The sequence below is a fragment of the Camarhynchus parvulus genome, chromosome 3 (assembly GCF_901933205.1).
Source record: "Camarhynchus parvulus chromosome 3, STF_HiC, whole genome shotgun sequence".
NCBI lineage: Eukaryota > Metazoa > Chordata > Aves > Passeriformes > Thraupidae > Camarhynchus > Camarhynchus parvulus.
Window position 1 is genome coordinate 36,046,962 of NC_044573.1, and position 18,779 is coordinate 36,065,740.

General features: G+C 49.6%; 3 protein-coding genes across 8 annotated transcripts in view; 1 reads left to right on the forward strand and 2 right to left on the reverse strand.

Annotated features, from left to right (window-relative positions):
- Positions 1–314: 314 nt before the first annotated feature.
- YIPF3 (Yip1 domain family member 3) lies at positions 315–5,650 on the reverse strand. Its single transcript, XM_030944485.1, has 9 exons — positions 5,519–5,650; positions 5,236–5,442; positions 5,047–5,153; positions 4,410–4,455; positions 4,023–4,115; positions 3,552–3,683; positions 2,932–3,045; positions 2,339–2,462; positions 315–928 (listed from the first exon to the last, which is right to left on the reverse strand). The coding sequence occupies exons 1-9, from the start codon at positions 5,597–5,599 to the stop codon at positions 807–809; spliced, it is 1,026 nt and encodes a 341-aa protein (XP_030800345.1). The 5' UTR covers positions 5,600–5,650; the 3' UTR covers positions 315–806.
- A 12-nt stretch (positions 5,651–5,662) lies between these two features.
- POLR1C (RNA polymerase I and III subunit C) lies at positions 5,663–18,759 on the forward strand. 3 transcript variants are annotated; one of them, XM_030944492.1, is made up of 9 exons: positions 5,663–5,772; positions 5,855–5,926; positions 6,139–6,246; positions 6,769–6,901; positions 7,006–7,125; positions 7,329–7,481; positions 7,652–7,801; positions 8,323–8,439; positions 18,636–18,759. In XM_030944492.1, the coding sequence occupies exons 1-9, from the start codon at positions 5,704–5,706 to the stop codon at positions 18,653–18,655; spliced, it is 942 nt and encodes a 313-aa protein (XP_030800352.1). In that variant the 5' UTR covers positions 5,663–5,703; the 3' UTR covers positions 18,656–18,759. The 3 variants fall into 3 exon arrangements, with proteins under 3 accessions (XP_030800352.1, XP_030800351.1, XP_030800350.1); XM_030944491.1 differs by lacking the exon at positions 18,636–18,759 and adding an exon at positions 8,764–9,131 and having other exon boundaries at positions 7,009–7,125; XM_030944490.1 differs by lacking the exon at positions 18,636–18,759 and adding an exon at positions 8,764–9,128.
- The window catches only part of XPO5 (exportin 5), a 29,659-nt gene continuing 21,299 nt past the window's right edge, over positions 10,420–18,779 (reverse strand). For all 4 annotated transcript variants that reach the window (XM_030944489.1, XM_030944488.1, XM_030944487.1 and 1 more), the window contains 11 exons: positions 17,596–17,692; positions 16,927–17,063; positions 16,252–16,349; positions 15,759–15,805; positions 15,488–15,582; positions 14,595–14,657; positions 14,028–14,110; positions 13,294–13,401; positions 12,973–13,110; positions 12,645–12,809; positions 10,420–12,114 (listed from right to left, as the gene is read on the reverse strand). In XM_030944489.1, coding sequence (XP_030800349.1) covers positions 11,974–12,114; positions 12,645–12,809; positions 12,973–13,110; positions 13,294–13,401; positions 14,028–14,110; positions 14,595–14,657; positions 15,488–15,582; positions 15,759–15,805; positions 16,252–16,349; positions 16,927–17,063; positions 17,596–17,692 — 1,172 coding nt within the window. In that variant the 3' untranslated portion in view covers positions 10,420–11,973. The remainder of the gene's footprint in view (positions 12,115–12,644; positions 12,810–12,972; positions 13,111–13,293; positions 13,402–14,027; positions 14,111–14,594; positions 14,658–15,487; positions 15,583–15,758; positions 15,806–16,251; positions 16,350–16,926; positions 17,064–17,595; positions 17,693–18,779) is intronic.

Here is an 18,779-nt window from a genome sequence, read left to right on the forward strand (position 1 = left end):
CCCTGCATGTCCCACAGAGCAACATGGCAGAAGGGTGGCAGGAACAAAGGGTATAGTGAAAGCATGGGGAGAGATACATTTCTGACATCCAGAGCAGAAGGGATGCTGAGGTGAGATAGCAGCTTGGACCAAGTGAAGAGAGAGGGAGCAGTAGGGAACATGACAAGAAAAGAGCATGTGGTTAAACACTGTGCTGTTCCTGAAAATCACCAGAGAAAGTGAAGTTCCTGTGCCTTTTGAACTACTATGCCTTTGAAAAAGGTGCCCAAAACAGGACATGTATCACAGAACATTTGAAGAAGGACAGTAGAAAATTGCAAAGAATCCTGCTTTGAGTCTAGGACAGGACAGATGAAGGAAGGCACAGAGACCCAAACACCATGCTCCCAATTAGACAAGCAGGCTCAAGCATAAGACATCACTCAGCACCAACATCAATTTAATTCTTCCCTCTTCAGGACAGGAACAGGGCGTATACTTCTGGAGTTACATCAGCAAGCGGAAAGAGGGCTAAGGAACAAACTGTGCTGGGAAATCCCAGCTAAACATGCAGGCAACAGAACCACTCTACTCAAGATAGCCCACACCTGGATGGGGGAAGAGTACAGCTCTTCAGAGTCACTGAGGTGTGACTCACCTCCGCTGAGTCCACTCAGCTGCCCAAAACTGTAATGCAGAGGACATGTCCAGGAAAACAAAACCAAGTTGTCTTCTTGCTGTTCTGTCCTGCTTCTAACAGGCAGCAGGTTACTGTGGCCCTATGCAGCCCCAAAAGTAGTGAAGGAAGCAAGTCCAAGACTGTAAAACTAGAGGGTCAATGCAATGGCTTTGGCTGTTGTGTTCAGTACAGCATTGGAAACAACTGGAATGTCTCGGGCAACTCTCTGAAAGGGCGGCATGTTGGGTCCTTCCAATGTGTCCAGGATACCTGGAGAACAGAAAAAAGGGGAGAGAGGCAAGAGTTAGTTCAGATGATAACAGATGGCACATTTCTTCTTGCTTTCCTCTCTGTCCAGGTAGTGGTTGAGGGTGGCAAGGCCCAGAACAGGCAAAGCACTTGCAGGCAATGGGAGGAGACACCTAGGCCCAAAGACTGAACAGGAGTAAACACTTCCATCCAGAGACCACAGGGTACACATCAGAGATTGTGCTTGGGGCAGAAAAACTGCATGTTCCCAAAAGGAACACAGATGCTTTTGCTTTGAGGGTGTCAGATCCAGTCCCCTGCCATTTGACCTGAATGCAGGTACTGCCAGAGATGTTGCTCTGCTGAGGAAAAATGATAAAATCCTGTTTCTACTCCATCCCAGCACAGACCTTGCTCTTAGACCAAGATTCACTTTCATCCTGAGATACACTTGCAGACTCACATCAGGAGCTGCAGCTGTGCTGCAATGTGGAATTTTTGTCACTGCAATGCACAGACCATGCTTGGCAGGAAATACACAGACCAATGCAAACGTCCTCAAGTCTCTGTCAATTACCCTCTTAAGACTGATAATCAGTTTTGGAGTGCTTTGAGGAAAATTGCTTGGAGTATATTTTATTCTATTTAATCTGCCAAAAAGCTGCAGATCAGAACCTCTGCCATAAGAACAGATTCAGGAAAGACAAGATTTATATCCAGAAGGACTTGTAATGCTATTAAGCTAATTATGAAGATTTATCAGAAATATCACAAATGGGTCTGGCTGCCTAAACTCATAGAAGAGATTTGCAGAATTGCATATTTAGGGATATTTAGGGATTTGGAAACTCTCTAGAGATGGGGCAGGAGAAGAATTTTGCTTTGTATTTTTTTTTTAAGGAGGTTGAGACTTTGTTAGGAGAAAAGAAGAAGAGATAGAAGGAGGATGTGAATGTGAACATGCATGGCCTGGTTAACAGTACCAGCTGGGGAAGATACAGCTCTTGCTATCTGTGCTATACAACACAGGATACAAAAAGATGTTAAACAAAGAAGGAAAAACATTTATGACACATTTCCTGATCAGAGAAAAGCAACCTGACTTCAACAATATTTAGGAACGGGCTGGACATCTGCATGCAAGAATGGTCAGTGCTGTTACACTTCACTTGTGGGGAAATAATTAGGGTCCTGCCTCACAAATTGGGTGTTAAGTGCTAAAACTCAGTGCACAGTAACTACCCCAATGTTTACCTGCTGCCCTATTTGAACAGCTTCTTCTAAAAAGCTAGTGGTAGTGATTTTAGAGCTGGAAACTGGTACAGATGCCCAAAAGACAGATTTAAATGGCCATCCTTTCTCTCAGAGAGAGAAAAAACAACCTCTCTTCCCCCAGATCTAACAGGATATCTTTGTATCTCCCTTGCTTACCTTCTACCACCTTGTGATAAGCAAAGTGCAGATAGAGGAGGAAAAGCATATGTAGAGCAGCAAGAGTCCCACACAGGATGAGCCGCTGGGTATGTCCCACGGTGCGTGACACCAACACAGCAACCTAGATGAGGGGAGGAGATCAGAGACAGGGCACCTGTACCTGAGCCTCTGGCACTGCAGCCAGGAACACATGGAAGAACAGGTCAGGCAGTGAGAATCTGCAGGAACACTGCACTAAGTCTTTTTTGCAGTTTTCACCAACAAATTTGGAGTAATTTGGCACTGTTTTGTGTAGGTGAGCCTTGCCCAGTCTTGCCAAGAGTTCAGGAGGCTCAGCCATGGCTCTCCACAGCAGCAAGGGCTGTAAGGGAATAAATGAACCTCCTGGAGCTGTTAGAATGGGTGAGGATATTAATCCAAGCAGCATCTCCATACGCCAGTGGCCAAATTATGCAGGAGCATAATTTTCTCCACAGCAGTTTGACTGGCTGTGGAATGAAACCAGCACGCCAAAGAACAGAAAGCAAACACCACTTCCCTCCCTTTTTCTGTCCCAGGAAGAGGAGGACCCCAGGCTGCCTGTTCCTTACCATTCGTAGTGTAGAGAGTCCACCAACGACCAACCAGAAGATATAGAAGAGGGAGTGGAAGTGGATGTTATAGGTGACAAAGAGAGTGATGCAGTGTCCGAAAAGACCGTAGCCCTGACAAAACAAAAACGTCCATGTTACAAGCACCAGTCCCACACAAAGGGCCATTGATGAAGAGCAGAACAGCCTATTCCTGTGACACTTCACCATAGCAAAGCCTCACAAACCACTCATTCACTGCCCAACAGTCAACCAGAACAACAACAGCGGCTCACACTCAGATAATCTGTCTGAAGGATTCACGGGCACATCAGAGATTGCGACAATGTGGGAAATAGAGGAAAGATCCTCCAACCCCAGAGAAACTGGAGTCTCCTGGCTTTTTACCACCAGGTTCTCAAGTCAGGAAGTGCAAAGCAGGAGACCTGCATGAAGGAGCTGCCTCTTTGTACTATCGCTGTGCCTGGGATGGAGCAGGTCAGAGGAACATCCTGGAATTCCAGGTTGTCCCAGTGCAGCTACCAGCAGTTTACAAAGCCTTTTCCTGTTCTTTGTGAAAAGCTTGTTCTGGAACACCACACAGCCAATGTGCACCATGGGGCAGCTCCATGAGTACATACCAGCAGTGACAGCATCTGAACCATCGTGATTTGGGCATTGCACAGATATGCCAGGAAATACATGAAAGATGAGACGCCCAGCCAGTAACCGAAGCAGGTGCCAATGGCTGTGCCCATCAGCGTGCCTTCCCTCTGTGGAGACAGTGTCAGGATGAGGAGAACTCAAAGGAATGACCTGCCAGCACCCAAATTAACCCCTCAGAGTCCCAGACACTTTGTAGGAATTATCAAATAGGTGGCCAGCAGCATTCAGGGGGCCACAGGACCTACACCCCAAGCTCTCCCAGCAGCAGAGTGTCAAGAGTTTCTGGTAAATCCTTCCTCCCACCCCCAAACCAACATCCTCAAATCAATCTGCTTTTCAGCAAGATTCTTATTCAGTTATAATAGAGGTTTCCTCTCCTTTTCTAGTGTCAGTACAGCAAGCCAGAGCCCAGGCAAACCACCACTTATCACTGAAAGTCAACGTACAATGATGGTGTCTGAGGTCTTCATTCCATGCAAAAGAATGGCCACTAGGGTGAAAACCAGCATGAGGGGTCCATACAGCTCGCCTGCAATCTTCTACAGGAGGAGAGAGATGAGGGAAAGTTTGGTTAGAGCCCCTGGATATCAGGGTCCTCCCACAGGCGATGTGAAAAGTGCACTGAATGGAGTTTATCACCCAGATTATCACCTGAGGTTAGGTGACAGCACACTGAGGTTTGGAACAACCGTGGAAAGGAGCTACCAATATTTTCAGGGAGAAGAACACCTAACAAACTCAGTCCTTAATAACATGGATTATTACAAGTTTTACAAGATATCTGTGGGACAGTCACTTGGCCATGGAGTCTGATTCAGCAAAAGGGAACTCACCTGTGGGAAATTAATCATCTTTACAGGAATCATGGACTCCAGCAGTCTGCATCACAGGAAAACAGGGAATGACAACACGAGCAGGAAGAACAACAGGATAGTTAACAAAATGCTTCATAAGTAAAAGATGCCATATACCCATTACCAGTGTTTACTATTGTGTTGACAGGCCTTGAGGGACAGAGGATTCTTTCTAAAGGATGAGTCAAGGTCACTAAAGAAAGTAAGGTTTTCTGTCAGTGGGTTAACTTTGCTGAGGAGGGGCAGATTCAATGAAAATGTTTAGGGATGAGAGATCATTGACACAACAGCAGGAAAGAAAGGTAACTTTCCTCCTAAAGGCTTAAAAAACTTTGCTTTGTTGGACTCAACTGTGTGGCAAACCCAACAGAAGCCACATAAGGCAGCCAAGTACAAAAAGAGCCCCTTCTCCTGCCTCGAGCAGCGATGCCAGGTGACAGGGCTGCCAGCCCAGCCACGGGACCTCACTAAGGTGAGCAGGACAACGCACAATGTGTTCGCTCACACGTGAGTCTTCCCGCAGGGCTGCCAGCCCACTGCTGCTCGCTGGCTCGGAGCTGGCAGCCAGGTTCCTGCAGGCACGGAGCCGCTGCCTGCCCGCGCCGGGGCTGCCCACCTGGCTCGCACTTGGACGGGCTCCACATCGAAGTAGGGCCGGAGGATGTCGATGTTGGCGTAGAGGCTGAAGGCCCTGGAGGCTTGTCTCTTCCCCACTTGCCACATCTGCGGAGAGAAGGGAGCGGGCAGCGGCCGGCCGGGCAGGCAGGGACCCCGGGGCCGGGGCCGGCCGGGGAACAGCGCTCACCTGGTCAGCGACCTGCCGGCCCAGCTGCCCCCGCAGCCCCTTCATGCCCAGGAACTCCCCGTCCTCCTCCTCGCCGGCGCCCGCCTCGCCCTCCGCCTCCTCCTCCTCCTCCTCCTTCATGCGCTGGTGCATTTCCCCCATGTCCTCGAAGCTGGAGCCCGACGTGTCGTCCATGTTCTCCATGTCGATGACGGCGGAGCCGCCACCCTGCGCCGGGGCATACACGGTGTCAGCACCCGCTCGGCCCGGCCCGACCCCGCCGCCGCCCCCAGCCCGGCCCCACCTGCATGTTGTCCTCGAAGCCGCCCCATTCGGCGGCGGGGGCACCGCTCCTGCCGCCGCCCGCCGCCCCCGGCGCGGCCATGGTGCCCGTCCCGGCCCCGCCGCGCTGGCCCGGATGGGCGGGAGCCGGATGTGACGGCGGCCGTGGAGCCGCGGGCAGGGCCGGGAGCGCCGCCCATCGCCCTCATGGCGGCCCGGCGGGCCACGGACGAGATGCGGGACCGCGTGGTGCTGGGCGAGTTCGGCGTCCGCAACGTGAGCGAGCCCGGCGGTGCGGGACGGGGGGCGACCGGCGCCCGCAGCCCCTCATGGCCCCGCCTGTGCCCTCTCGTCGCAGGTCCACACCACCGACTTCCCCGGCAACTACCCCGGCTACGATGACGCCTGGGACCAGCGGCGCTTCGAGGAGGTGGGTGAGAGGCACCGGCGGCCGGGGCTGTCTGTGGGTGTGCGGGGTCGGGCCCTGCGGCCGGGCTGTTTGTGGGTGTGCGGGGCCGGGCCCTGCGGCCGGGGCTGTCTGTGGGTGTGCGGGGCCGGGCCCTGCGGCCGGGGCTGTTTGTGGCTGTGCGGGGCCGGGCCCTGCGGCCGGGCCGGCTGACCCGCGGTGCGCGGCTCCCGCAGGCGTTCCGCGTGGACGTGATCCGTGAGGAAGAGGACACCCTGGAGTTCGACATGGTGGGCATCGATGCCGCCATCGCCAACGCCTTCCGCCGCATCCTCCTCGCCGAGGTACCGGTGCTCACCTGGGGGTGCCCGACTACGACTTGCTTGACAGGGAGCGTGGAATGTCCAGCCTTGTCAGCCCTTGCGGACAGCTGCGGGTTTTGGAATGAAGCACACGTTCATTCCGCATGTGTGCTAGGATCCCAAAGAGAATTAGGGCTTTAGCAGCATGGGCGATACCGCCTAATGGTCCTAAGTGCTGTTGGTGGTGGCTGGGGGTCATCCTTTTTCACACAGCTGTGTTGCCAACCTAACAGAAGCCACATAATGCTGCCAGGTACTAAAAGGCTGAGGATGCCCCAAAGCTCTTTCTTCTGCCCTTCATCTCTTGCGATTGATTGTGTAAAAAACGGGATGGGAATAGATGGGGTGTAAGGGTTTATTGCATAGCCTGATTTGGCAGAAATACACTCAAAATAGTCTTCGTGGCAGTTATTTGTGGGAAAGGAGAGACGCTTGAGCTGGATAATCTCTTGGCATGTAGTTCAGCTATTGTCTTAGGCTGACTTGATCTCTTGTCTCCCTGAGGTGCCAACGATGGCTGTAGAGAAGGTCTTTGTGTACAATAACACATCCATTGTGCAGGATGAAATTCTGGCTCATCGGCTGGGCCTCATCCCTATCCGAGCTGACCCTCGGCTCTTTGAGTACAGAAACCAAGGTGAGAATCTTGAATAGAATAGAAGTATTGAAGGTTTCTCTCCAAGTAGGAAATCAGGGTCATGTAAACTGAGCAGAAGTAAGATTTCATATGCTTCTTTCCAGGAGATCAGGAAGGCACTGAAATTGATACTCTGCAGTTTCAGCTGAAAATTAAATGCAAACGAAACCCTCATGCTGCCAAGGAATCATCTGATCCTGATGAATTATATTTCAATCATAAAGGTGAGATTGCTCCTAAAAATAGGTGCTGTTTTTTTCTTTTTGGTCTCGGAAGACAGGACTTGGGCTGTTTTCTCAGCCCTGTGTGCTCACAGGGAGAGTTGATTCTGTTCTGCTAAACTTACTTTTTGCTATCTCCAGTCCTGTACAGTGAGTGACCTGCTTTGAGGCAGCATCTGGCTGATGCTTGTGGCTTCTCTTTGCAGTGTACAGTAAACACATGACATGGGTGCCCTTGGGGAATCAGACAGACCTTTTTCCAGATGCTGATTTCCGACCTGTTCACGATGACATCCTCATTGCACTGTTGCGACCCGGCCAGGAAATAGATGTGCTAATGCACTGTGTCAAGGGTATAGGTGAGTCCTGGCTCCTGGGGCAGCGGGACGAGGAATGGGAGTGCTTGGACTAGGGCACTGCGGTGTGATGGGGAAGGGTGGAGAACTGGCTTTTCCCCTGGGACTTTAGGCCCCAACATCCTTGTTCCCTGAGGCCTGCTCTCATCCTTGACTCTTAACTCTTTGTACAGGCAAGGATCATGCCAAGTTTTCTCCTGTGGCCACAGCCAGCTATCGACTGCTTCCTGACATTACTCTCCTGCAGCCTATTGAGGATGAGGCAGCTGAGACATTGCAGAAGTGCTTTTCCCCTGGGGTCATTGAGATCCAGAATATCAATGGTACTTTTTTCCTGTGCTAAGTGCCTTGTTCCTTGCAAGCTTTAGTAGAGTCGATTAGAGCTTAGAGCCAAACTTTGCAGAGACAAAACCACATTGTGAAGTTGTCTTGCTGATCAATGGTTCATGCTCTTCTGAGCCTGGTTTTATGGATGAGTGGCTGCCACGTGCAGATGTGTTGGGTGATGAACAGGGATGTCCCTGAAATAAATTGGATACCTGTCCACAGAGCTCTGCAGCTGCTGACTGCAGCTTCCAGTGCTGTTCAGTTGTGACACTGGGTAGTGAACTTGCTAGTGAGCTGGAAAAGCAGCTGAGTGTGGAGACTTCTTGTGTCCTTCCAGGGGTGCATGTAGGCTTAGTGTTTGGGTTTTCCTGCCAGGTTGGAGTTTCATGTTGGGTATATGCTGATTCTTGATATTGGTGTCTCCCAGCCTTTGGTGAGGGGGGAGTGCCTATTTGAGGTGAGCATGTGCTGTGACCACCTGCTGCAATTTGCCCATCTTGTTTCATCTTCCCTTTAGGAAAAAAGGTGGCAAGAGTAGCCAATGCACGGCTGGACACGTTCAGCAGAGAAGTTTTCCGACACGAGGGTCTGAAAAACCTTGTGCGCCTGGCAAGAGTGCGGAACCATTACATCTGTAAGTGCCCTGTTTTCCACAGCGTGCTGGCATGGTTTGTGAGAACAAGCAGTGACTGGCCAGCATGTGTGGCTGGCTCTGTGCCTCTTCCCACCCTCAGCATCCATACATTCAGAACGGGTGGGTAACTGCTTGCTGTGGGAATCTGGAAATTGAATCTGTTGGTGCTTCCTTCTGGCAAAGGTAGTCACTTCTCTGGCTGTGAAGATCTGGCTTGTTGCTGTGAGGTGTAAGGGAAGGTGAGGGACAGCAGCATGGAGCCAGGTGCATGGAGGCTGAGGCTGCCTCGTGGCTCTGCTGACTTGTGTCTGTGTCTCTGTGCAGTTTCCGTGGAGTCGACAGGTATCTTGCCTCCAGATGTGCTGGTGAGTGAAGCCATCAAGATCCTGATGGGAAAGTGTCAGCGTTTCCTCAATGAGCTGGACTCTGTGTCTATGGAATGACCAGGCTGTAGATGGGAAAGCAGAAACCTGCAGTGCTATTCTGAGCTTCCTGCACCTGCCTCTAGGGGGAATTCCTCTTCCATAGGCAGGAGGCTTGTTAGGGGCTTGCTAGGAGTCCAAGGACTATCTGTTTGGATTTTTTTGTTGGTAATGAAACGCAGTGAGAAGATGCACTAAAATAAAGCCTTTTTTTTTTTAAGCTGTCTCCTGTGCCATTCACAATTGTGAAACCATAATACATGGAGAAGAAAGCGGCAGCATGTCTAAAGATGAGTAACAGCATTTCTTTTAGATGGTATGCAGTGAGGAGGACTGATGGGCAGTGTAGTAAAGCACTTCACAGCAGGTCAGTGCAGTTTAACGAGTTGCTATCAGAGCATGGCTGTTTTGTGGGTGTTTCAGACCAGCTCAGGGATTGTTAATATGGTAGAGAAAAGGCTGTACTGTCAGAGGACTGGAACACCTCTCCTATGAAGAAACTGAGAGAGCTGGGATTGTTCAGCCTGGATAACAAGAAAGCTCCAGGGAGACCCTATTCTGGCCTTTCAGTATATCCACGGGGCATGGGGAAAGACTTTACCAGGGTCTGTAGCAACAGGCTAAGGGCCAACAGTTTTGAACTTGAGAAGGCAGACTTACATTGAACATTAGATATTTTTTACAATGAGGATAGAGGTAAGTTGTAACAGGTTGCCCAGAGCTGTGAATGCCCCATCCCTGGAAGTATTCAAGGCCAAGTTAAATGGGGCATTGAGCAACATGGTTGAGTGTTAAGAGTTGAAAATGTCTTGGAGTGTTGGTATGTCCCAGTTGCTGAAGTCAAAGCACACTATAGTGCTAGACCTCAGCAAGTAAGTGGAATGAAAATTTTGTTTCCTTGGGGTAGAATTACTTAAGAGTGTAAACATCCTGTTAGGGTGAACATGCTGTAGGGAGGAGGTACACTTGGCATCCTGGCTCCAACCCCAACCTGTCCCATGCCATGCTGCAGACCCAGACATATGCTGCACCTGCCTCTCACACGTTCTATCTATCTATCTATCTATCTATCTATCTATCTATCTATCTATCTATCTATCTATCTATCTATCTATCTATCTATCTATCATCTATATCTATCTCTATCTATCTATCTATCTATCTATCTATCATCTATCTATCTATCTATCTATCTATCTATCTATCTATCTAATCTGCTATTGCTTCACATGCTTATTGGACAGACCCTTGAAAGGCCTAAGGGTTTTGCTTTGACAGCACATACCCCTGAAGCTGTAAGCTGGGACCTAGAATTAAAACTAGCAGTGACAAATAAATACTTTAAAAATGCAATTCCCCCTCACCTAATTAAACTATCTAGTCTGGAATGGTTCACCCCCTCCCTGACAGTGTACTAACCACCAGCAAAGGTGCCCCCTTTTTGGTAACTGGAATAAGGAGTGGTGAGAAATCTCCAGGCAGGCAGTCTGGTCAGACCAGAGGCCTCAGATCTTACTGAAACAGATTAAAGAATAAAAATGAAACATGACACCATGTGTATGAAACTGGAATAGCTTTACTGACATTCAGGTGTAACACAACCAGTTCAGAGACAGCTTCGGATTTAAACATTCCTACAAAAAAGGTTTAAAATCCATTTTACAAAAACCCCTTGTGTCTAGCATGAAGTCACAGAATGTTAAAAATATCACAACAGAATAAATACACCCAGCCTTTGCTAGAGCCAGGAGCCATGTTAGCTCAGAGGTTAAAAAAAGTTTGAGGCTAGGAAGAAAGTGGAGGGTGCTGGTGGAACAGCAGGGGCAGGAGGGTGAGTGGATGCCCAAGGCCTGCTCTTCCTATCTGCACTCCCACGCCTCCCAACCCCAGCCTTTTTGTCCAGTCTGTCCATGTGGAGACATCACTTCTCCACCGACCACAGTTTATTACTTGTTCTGTCTCCTGGATGGCAAAACTGCCAGCTAGCTCTGGACAGACCCTCCTAGCTCCTGGGCTAACTCTAGGATAGATTGTGTAGTATTTGTCATGTAAGAAGAACCAGCTTTGCAGACTGGAGTGGCTTCATTAGAGTCCCACCACATCTAAAATCCAGTTTCTGACCTGGCTCCCCCCTGTAAACTGCAGTATAAAGCCCACCCCTCCTGCCCCACCATGCAATTCTCTGGGAAGTACCAGACTGGGTAAAAACAGAGGCTACTGTCACCTCCACTGCAACAGGGCAAGGAGATCCCTTCTGGATTGCAGGTACTTCAGGTATTGGTCCAGATTTTATCTACCCTGCGCTGGCCAAGTTCTAGTCTACAGGGCATGGAAAAATGAAAAAAACAATTAAGAAAAAATATGTCCTGCTCCCCCTGAGAGATGTCCAAGAAAGGCTGGCACAAAGTAAAAGCCTTCCATTTGGCTCTGGGTAGAACAAGCTGTATGATCATATCTATACATACATATGTATATATATGACAGTGTCTGCCTCTTTCTAGAGAGCAGTTGCACCTTAGAAAGGCTGATCTCACAGGAGATCCTAGAGCACTGCTAGGCTTCCTGGCACACAGCCCTCAGCCCAAGGCTCAGCATCCTGGAGGGAAACGGATTCAGCAGAATTCCAGTCCGCTAGGGACAAGTGCTGATAAGCATGACAGGAGTGTCCGATGTGTTCCCTACAACGCCTGGCTACTAGCACCCAGAGGAAGATTAGATTAGGGTAGCCCCTTTTCACATGGCACACTACTCTGCCTTTTGCATTAATCCTAAACCCCAAGGGCTGAAGAGGTGGAGCAAGAGTGACCCGAGGCTACAAGATGACAGGCTTTACCCTAAAGAGGTCTATGGACTCAGCTCCCACCTTGCAGAGAAGCAGAGGTCTAAAGATGCTCATCCAATGGAGGGGAAGGAGTCACGGGGAGAGCTTAATATTGACTGGTTCAAATGCCACCGCAGGCCCCATCCCAGTGTATGGAAGAGAAGGGGACAGGACCCGTAAGGGGCTTTATTCAGACAATGCTTGTGGAGGCAGTGACAAGGAGAATCTAATGTGCTTACTATGAGAGACAAATTATAAGGTAGGGGAGGAGATGGCTGCAGCATCCCAGGCTCAGGGTTCAAAGAGTACATTGAAGCCCTCTCCATCCTCGTTTTCTAGCACATCTGTCTGCAGTGATGGCTTCACCTTTTTGAAGAGAGACGGAAGGTTCCGGATATGAACCTCCTTGCGGAACTGCTCCCCAATGGGCTTCTGCAGAGGACAGACAGGCAGGCATCAATCATTACTGTCTTCATACCCCCACACAGCTCAGGGGCAGCGTGCTTGCACATCAGAGGCAGAGCCCAGGTTCTGAGCAATCCCTAGGCCTGGACTCTGTGCTTGCATTTTGAGGAATTTCAGGCCTGGCCTCTCCCAAGTGCCAGGGCACTGAGGTCACCTTTAGAATACCAGCTCCCCAGCTTCCATTCAATGTCAAAGGCTCTATCACCACCATCCTCACAGAAGTCCAAGGCCCACCCAGCAGCTTCAACCAAACATTTTAACACTGTTTCCCCAGGCACCCTTGTGCAAGGTACCCGCTGCCTCTCAGTGAGAGGCCATTGCTGGAGGGGCTGCTCAGGACCTCCAGGATGAAGAGAGGCCCTAAGAACAAACACTAAGAACATGCTGCAAGAGCCTCCTGGCTGGGAGGGGGGGTGGCTGGTGAGAGGAGGCAGGCTGGCCACCCCATCACTTCTGCAGCACACAGCTGTGAAATTTTCCTCCAGGCTATCACTTACCCCAATGCAACCTGAGATGAGGCGCTTGAAGTGATCCTTCCGGCGCTTGTCTGCCACTTTTTGCAGTGTTGGGTTGAGAAGCTTTGAATCAAACTGCTCCAAAGAGTCCAGCTGGATGTCTGGGATCTGCTCCATAACTGCCTTCAGCTCCCCATAGCGAGGGCGCTGCATGGAGAAGTACCATTAACACAGCTCTGCCAGAGTAACAGCCTGGCCCTCACTGGAGCCATTAACTCCTCTGCCCCTACCCACTAGGCATGGGATCATTTTTCACCATTCCCTTCACATTCCTCAACCTCACATTTGGATGAAGAACAGAATTTCTTACCAAGGCCTCGTAGATCTGGAAAGCCAGGTGGACAAGAGCTGCCATGCAGCCATCATGCTGCCCATGTACCTGCAAGCCCTTGAGCACACTTGTGAAAAACCAGGACACAGCATCGGGAAGGAGGTTTCCTGGAAGCACCTGGAGAAGAAGCACTGTCAGCACTGAAACAAGATACTGGTGGTACATAACCGCCTTTCTGCAACAGCTTGCTCTTCCCAAGGGAGAAGGTGCTCAGGGGTAAAGCAGCCACTCTTCTCACAGCATTCAGAGCTTCCTCTTCCAACCCTGCCAGAACTAATCCCTTCTTCTTCCCAGAGGTACCTGTTTGAGCAGTGGCCAGCAAAGCTGTGTTGTGGTTCTTTGGCAGGACAAGGTGTCCTTCCAGGACAGGGATGTGTAGGCAGTGATCAGCACTGCAGTGCAAACATCCTGAAAAGGAGTCGGAGAGGAAAACCAGTCTGAGGAACTATTTTCTACTTCCAGCATTCAAACCTGATGGGAGCCAAGAAGGAATCCAGAGAATGTGCAGGAACTTCTGAGAATCCTGCATGTTACTGTTGCTCTAGTGAAAGGTGTTCACCCAGTGTGCACCATCAGAACCATGAGGGACCAGTGTTAACCTGCTCCCTTCATCTCCCTGGGAAAGACTCTGGAACACTCATGGACTCCCTTCAGCTGCTACTCTCAAGTCACTACAAAAGCTTCTCCAAGAGCTTCTGAGGCATCCACAGCAGAGAGTACAGGAAAAAAAAGCTGGATGAAAACAGGCCCAGGATGAAGGCAGAGCCAGGGAGCACCCTGAGGGCTTAATATCCAGGGCCTCTTCCCCCAAAAGCTGAAGCTCTATAGCAGTGTGTTATAACTGGATCCCAACCCCCATTTGCTTTGTGGCTTCTGCAAGGCCCTTAGAAGCCATATATGTTCCTAAGGGGTGATTCCCACGTGGGGAATGCTCCAGCAGCCTAGATGTCTGCAGCAGTGTCTGGCTGCAGAGCAGACAAGTGTGACAAAGAGTACAGAGAAAGGATGGTGGCAGTCAGAGCACACGCTCTTACCTCTTGCTTCATCAGACACTTGCCAAGCTCGGTGAGCTCTGCGTTGGCAGGGGGAGTCACCTCCGTGGCCATCGCCTCATCATCTGCAGAGCAAAGGCTGCATTGTGAACATGGCCTCCCAAGGACTGAGGGGGACACAGGGAAGCTGCAAGAACTAAGCTGGGAGCCAGCAGACAGAATCAGTGTCCTGGCACAGCTTACCCAGGACATCTCTTTTCAAGCAAAAAGCACCCACCCTTGGTGGGGCAGGAGGGGCATGCAACTGGCTACCTTCAGCTCTTGGGAAAGTGTTCACATCCCCCTCTGCTCCTCAACCCACTTCTCTGAACCTTAAGAACCAGCTGCTCCAATATGGCACCTGTGAACCCTGCAGCACATTCATTTCCAGGCTAGACTGGGTTTTTCTGTGGCCCTCAGGCATGATGGGCAGGACAGAGCTGAAGGCTTCTTTCCAAGCCTATATCCCTGACACAGAACTTCCAGCCCAGCCTCCCGCTCAAGAAACAGGAAAGGAACAGTGTTTGTGTACACCAAGGGCAGGAAAGGCAAAGGTAGGCATTTACTTACCATCTCCGTCTACAGCAGCAGTAGTGTTCTGTTCAACACCTTTCTTAGAAACACAGCAAACAGCTGCAAAAACAGTTGCGGGTCAGAGCAGCAAAAGGGAAGATGCTACTGCAGAACATGCAGAGATTATCCTATAGACTCTGATGGGCTCACAGCTGCTTCAAGCTCCCCCAGCTCTTACAGGGAATCTGAAGAATCAGAAAGCCCAGTATAAAAGCTCAATACTGCACTGCCTGGAAGGCTCTAACACCCCATCCACAGTAGAACCTTCTGCACAGTGCTTGCTTCCTATGACTGAGAACCAGGAATGTGCAAAACAACCTGAAGCCTATAACCCAAGAAGAACACTGACTTAAAGCGAAAAGGGCAGTCAAGGAGAGAGAAGATTGAATTCTGTAATCTCCATGGAATCAATTTCCCCAGCCTTCCTGTACAAAGCCATGCTGACACAAAAATTCTGTTGGAGAAGGGGAACAGAAGGAAGACTGCTTTGGGGGACAGACTCCTCCCTTACGTCTGGTTAAACACATGGCAATTGCCAGCAACAAAACTGCTCTACACTTGGCTTGTCCACAAATCCATGTCCCATACAGGGTTCCAAAGCAGAATGGGAGAACCCAATTCCCTGCACGACTGGATTCTTACAGGAACGGTGCCAAAACCATAGAGCCCTAAAAGCTAAAAAACGGAAGAGTATCTCTTCTGAAAGGTTTTCAATTATCTCAAACTAGGTTTTAGCTAAGATTTTGGCAGGGCTGTCTCCTATCTGCATTCTCATGGTTATGTTACATAGTATTGATGGTTATAATTAAGTTTACTGCTCATTGGGAATTCCTGTTGTCCACTCCAGGGATTCCCAAGTATCTCAGGAGACCTAATCTGTTTTCACTTACTGGCAAGATCCATGACTTCTCGAGTCAGCAGCCTGACCAGCTGTTCCTCAAGCATCTCCTGAGACTCAGGGTTGTCATCTGCAGCATCATCCTCACTGAGGAGAACAGGTTTTAGTTTGACAGGAGCCAATGTCTTCAAGTACCCCTCCACCCAATCACAGGGAATGAGTCACCAGTGTGGCTTCCAGCCCTTGCTGGCAAGGCTGCTCCTGGGCAAAGGGCCACATAAAAGACCCCATTTCCCTCTTTGTACCAGGGGGTGGAAGCTTACCAGAGCATGCTTCGCTGGTTGATCACCTGCCATTTCTGGGACAACCTCTGTTCAAGACAGAAGGAAAGATTAAATCTGGACACAATGCAAGGAGACCCAAGCAGTATCTGCTGGCAGAAGCACAAGAGCTTTAAATGCCCAGACCCATTTTGAACGGCAGGAGAACTGGTAGCAAGTGTGCTGGAATGTGAATGAGCTGTCATGAAAATGAGAGGACATGGAAAAAAAACCATAAACAAACCCAAAAACTATCAGGGCTGCAGGTTAAGGAGTTGATGTCCACAGGTTCAAATTCACAGCAAGGGGTGCTGTGCAACAGCCAGGGCTCAATGCACTTTAAAGGCCCCTCTAAACATCATCAAAGTCATTAAGCATCAAGGCTCTGCCCCCGTCTCTGCTGGCTCTGTAGAGACAGACATTCCCACACGTTGCTGCCAGCAGCTACAGGAGTCAGGGCTGCCAAGGAACAGGCACTGAACAAGCTATTTCTTACCATGTGCAGATAGGTAAAGAGTGGTCCCAGCATGGGGCAGACAAGGGTTTCGTAGTATTCTGCAGGGCAGGAAAGTACCAAGGGTTTCACAAACACACCTGCACAGACCAGTTAAGGAAGAGATCCAACACAGCCAGCTGTGCCCAAGCCAGCCCATTCCAGTGAGAGGCCAAGGGACAGGCACTTGGAAGCCCACCTTCTCACAGCCCTGAACTAACAAGTGGCATCTCTATACAGAAAGAACATCAGTTATTCAGCTCTTTCTCCTGACAGTTCAGCTGAGAAAGTTAAAGGTGCTTAGCACCCACTTCCCAGCTATGAGACTGAATGTCCATCCCTGGAAAGCAGGTTGGGAAACCCACATGATCTCCCAGAGAAGCACATCCTAATGTCAAGCTCCTCACTATCCAAGCCTCTTTGCCTCTCAGAAGGCACTACTCATCTCTCACAGTGCCTCCAGAACCACACAAATCCTTGGCATTTATTCTGACCCCACACACTGCTCGTTCTGCTCATGCCCTCCTAGCATCACACCTCACCTACACCAGGTGTATCCCTGTTTGTTTACCTCCTCAATCACCCTTCTTTGTATTGGCCATACTGAAAACAATGCAGGGTTTAAATTCATGTCTTCAGAGCCTCCCAAGCTGGCCTGAGATGGTGATGGAAGGATACGGAGCATGGGACGCAGTCGGTAATCAGGAATGTTGTTGAGGTTGTTGAAAGCAGAGCTGAGGAGCTGGGTGGCAAGACCCTCAACAGTGTAGAAATCCTGTTGCATGGAGGGGCCTGCATTTCCCAGGATGTGAAAACTTCAACAAAAAAACAAGTTAGTTACACGTCTGCCAGATAACAAGTACCCCATCTCTGATCTGCAAAGGCTACAAGTACTATCATCCTGAGACTACACAGTTGTCACATGCCTAAACAAATACTATAGAGGAATTTCAGCACAGTATCTCTTTTTTTCTGGGATACCTGCAGAGGGACAATGAATTAAGCATTTAAATACTACAAGGTGCTTTCAAGTGCTGATGTACCCTGACACATAATGAGAAGTGGCAAAAGAGACAAACTAGATCAGGGTATGAGGTAAGCGCTCCAATCTGACTACCTAACTGCAGAAGAGCTAAAAGCAGATCCGCATTTTGAGGTACTTTTTCCAGACTGTTCCATGTCTGTGTGGCAGGTTACAACCACTGTATATATGCCACCACTGCAGCTTGGGTATTGCAGGATACAGCTCACATCAAAAGTCTACTCTAAAGGAAGCCAGGACCCCACTATAACCTGCTGCTCTGGCTGTGCAGTGCTGCATTGTGGTGAGAGATGTAGTGCACTTACCAGTTGTCATAGAGGGTACAAAAGAAGCCCTGCATCCTTTCTAAGACTGTTTTGTAAACAGGAGAGTCATAAAGCTCCAACAAAGGCTGAGGGAGACCTGTGGGAAGGAATAAGCTTCAGTTACATTAACGAGAGAGCACAGTGCACCTTCAGAGCATGCTGGGCAGGCCCCAGCCAGCTTGGCAACAGCAAGGGAAGCTCTTGGCAAGAGCCAAATACGAAGTGGTGCAGCAACCCTGGGGCAGAAAGTCAGAGGTCAGCCAGGTTCAGGCTGGTGGCACCCAGAGCAGAGGTGTTTCCACTGAGGTTGTTGTAGCTGCCTTATTTCTCTGAAGTAGAACTTACTTGAGCTGTCAGAACCCAGTCAGCAGCAAAGCTGACAGTTGTTGCAGCTCCTCTAATAGCTCATATCTTCAGGTTTGTATTCTCTGCCAGGATACAAGCTACTGTTGAACTATAATATTAAAAAGTTTAGAGCAGAGATCAAGGCCCTGCTGTTTTATGTGCAGGGGCTCACAGAGTTTTTAAAGTTGCAGGAAACAGGTAAAGGAACCTGTTCTCATTTTATAGATAGGAAATGGAGAAAAAAAGACAAACCAACTTCCCCAAAATATTTCACTGTTTTTCAACCTGACATTAAACCCCAATTTCCGAAGTCATGATCCACACTTTACCCACAAGGCCACCCACTTCTGCTTGGTTGGAAAAGCTTCTGTGTTCACAGGCTCAGACCTATTTTAAGAAGGCTCCGAAGGCCTCTTTCCAATATGCTGTCTAGGAATAAATGCCACACTGCACAACTTGGTTCTTGCCCTCCAGGACAGGTCTCTGCACCAGCACTCAGGGCTCCTTCTCAGCACTTATTCTGCTCAAAGGCAGACAATTACAGCACCCTCCAGCCTCTGCAGCCTGAAATGCCATGTTTCCAGAGACCACCATCACCCCACAGATGAGATAAGCAGTTTGGTAGTGTACCCTACAATGCATGCAGAAGAAACCAATGTGTCTGAGACAGTAACTTATTTATATCTTGGTTTCAGCTGGTTCAAATCATCGCTGAGCTGCAAATACTATGAAGAAACTGGTCCTCCAGCCCTATTTCACTTCCACTGCTATGGACAGATCACTAAGTCAAGTATCTCTAAGAATCTGCACACATACTCCTCCTGAAGAGAAACCTCTTA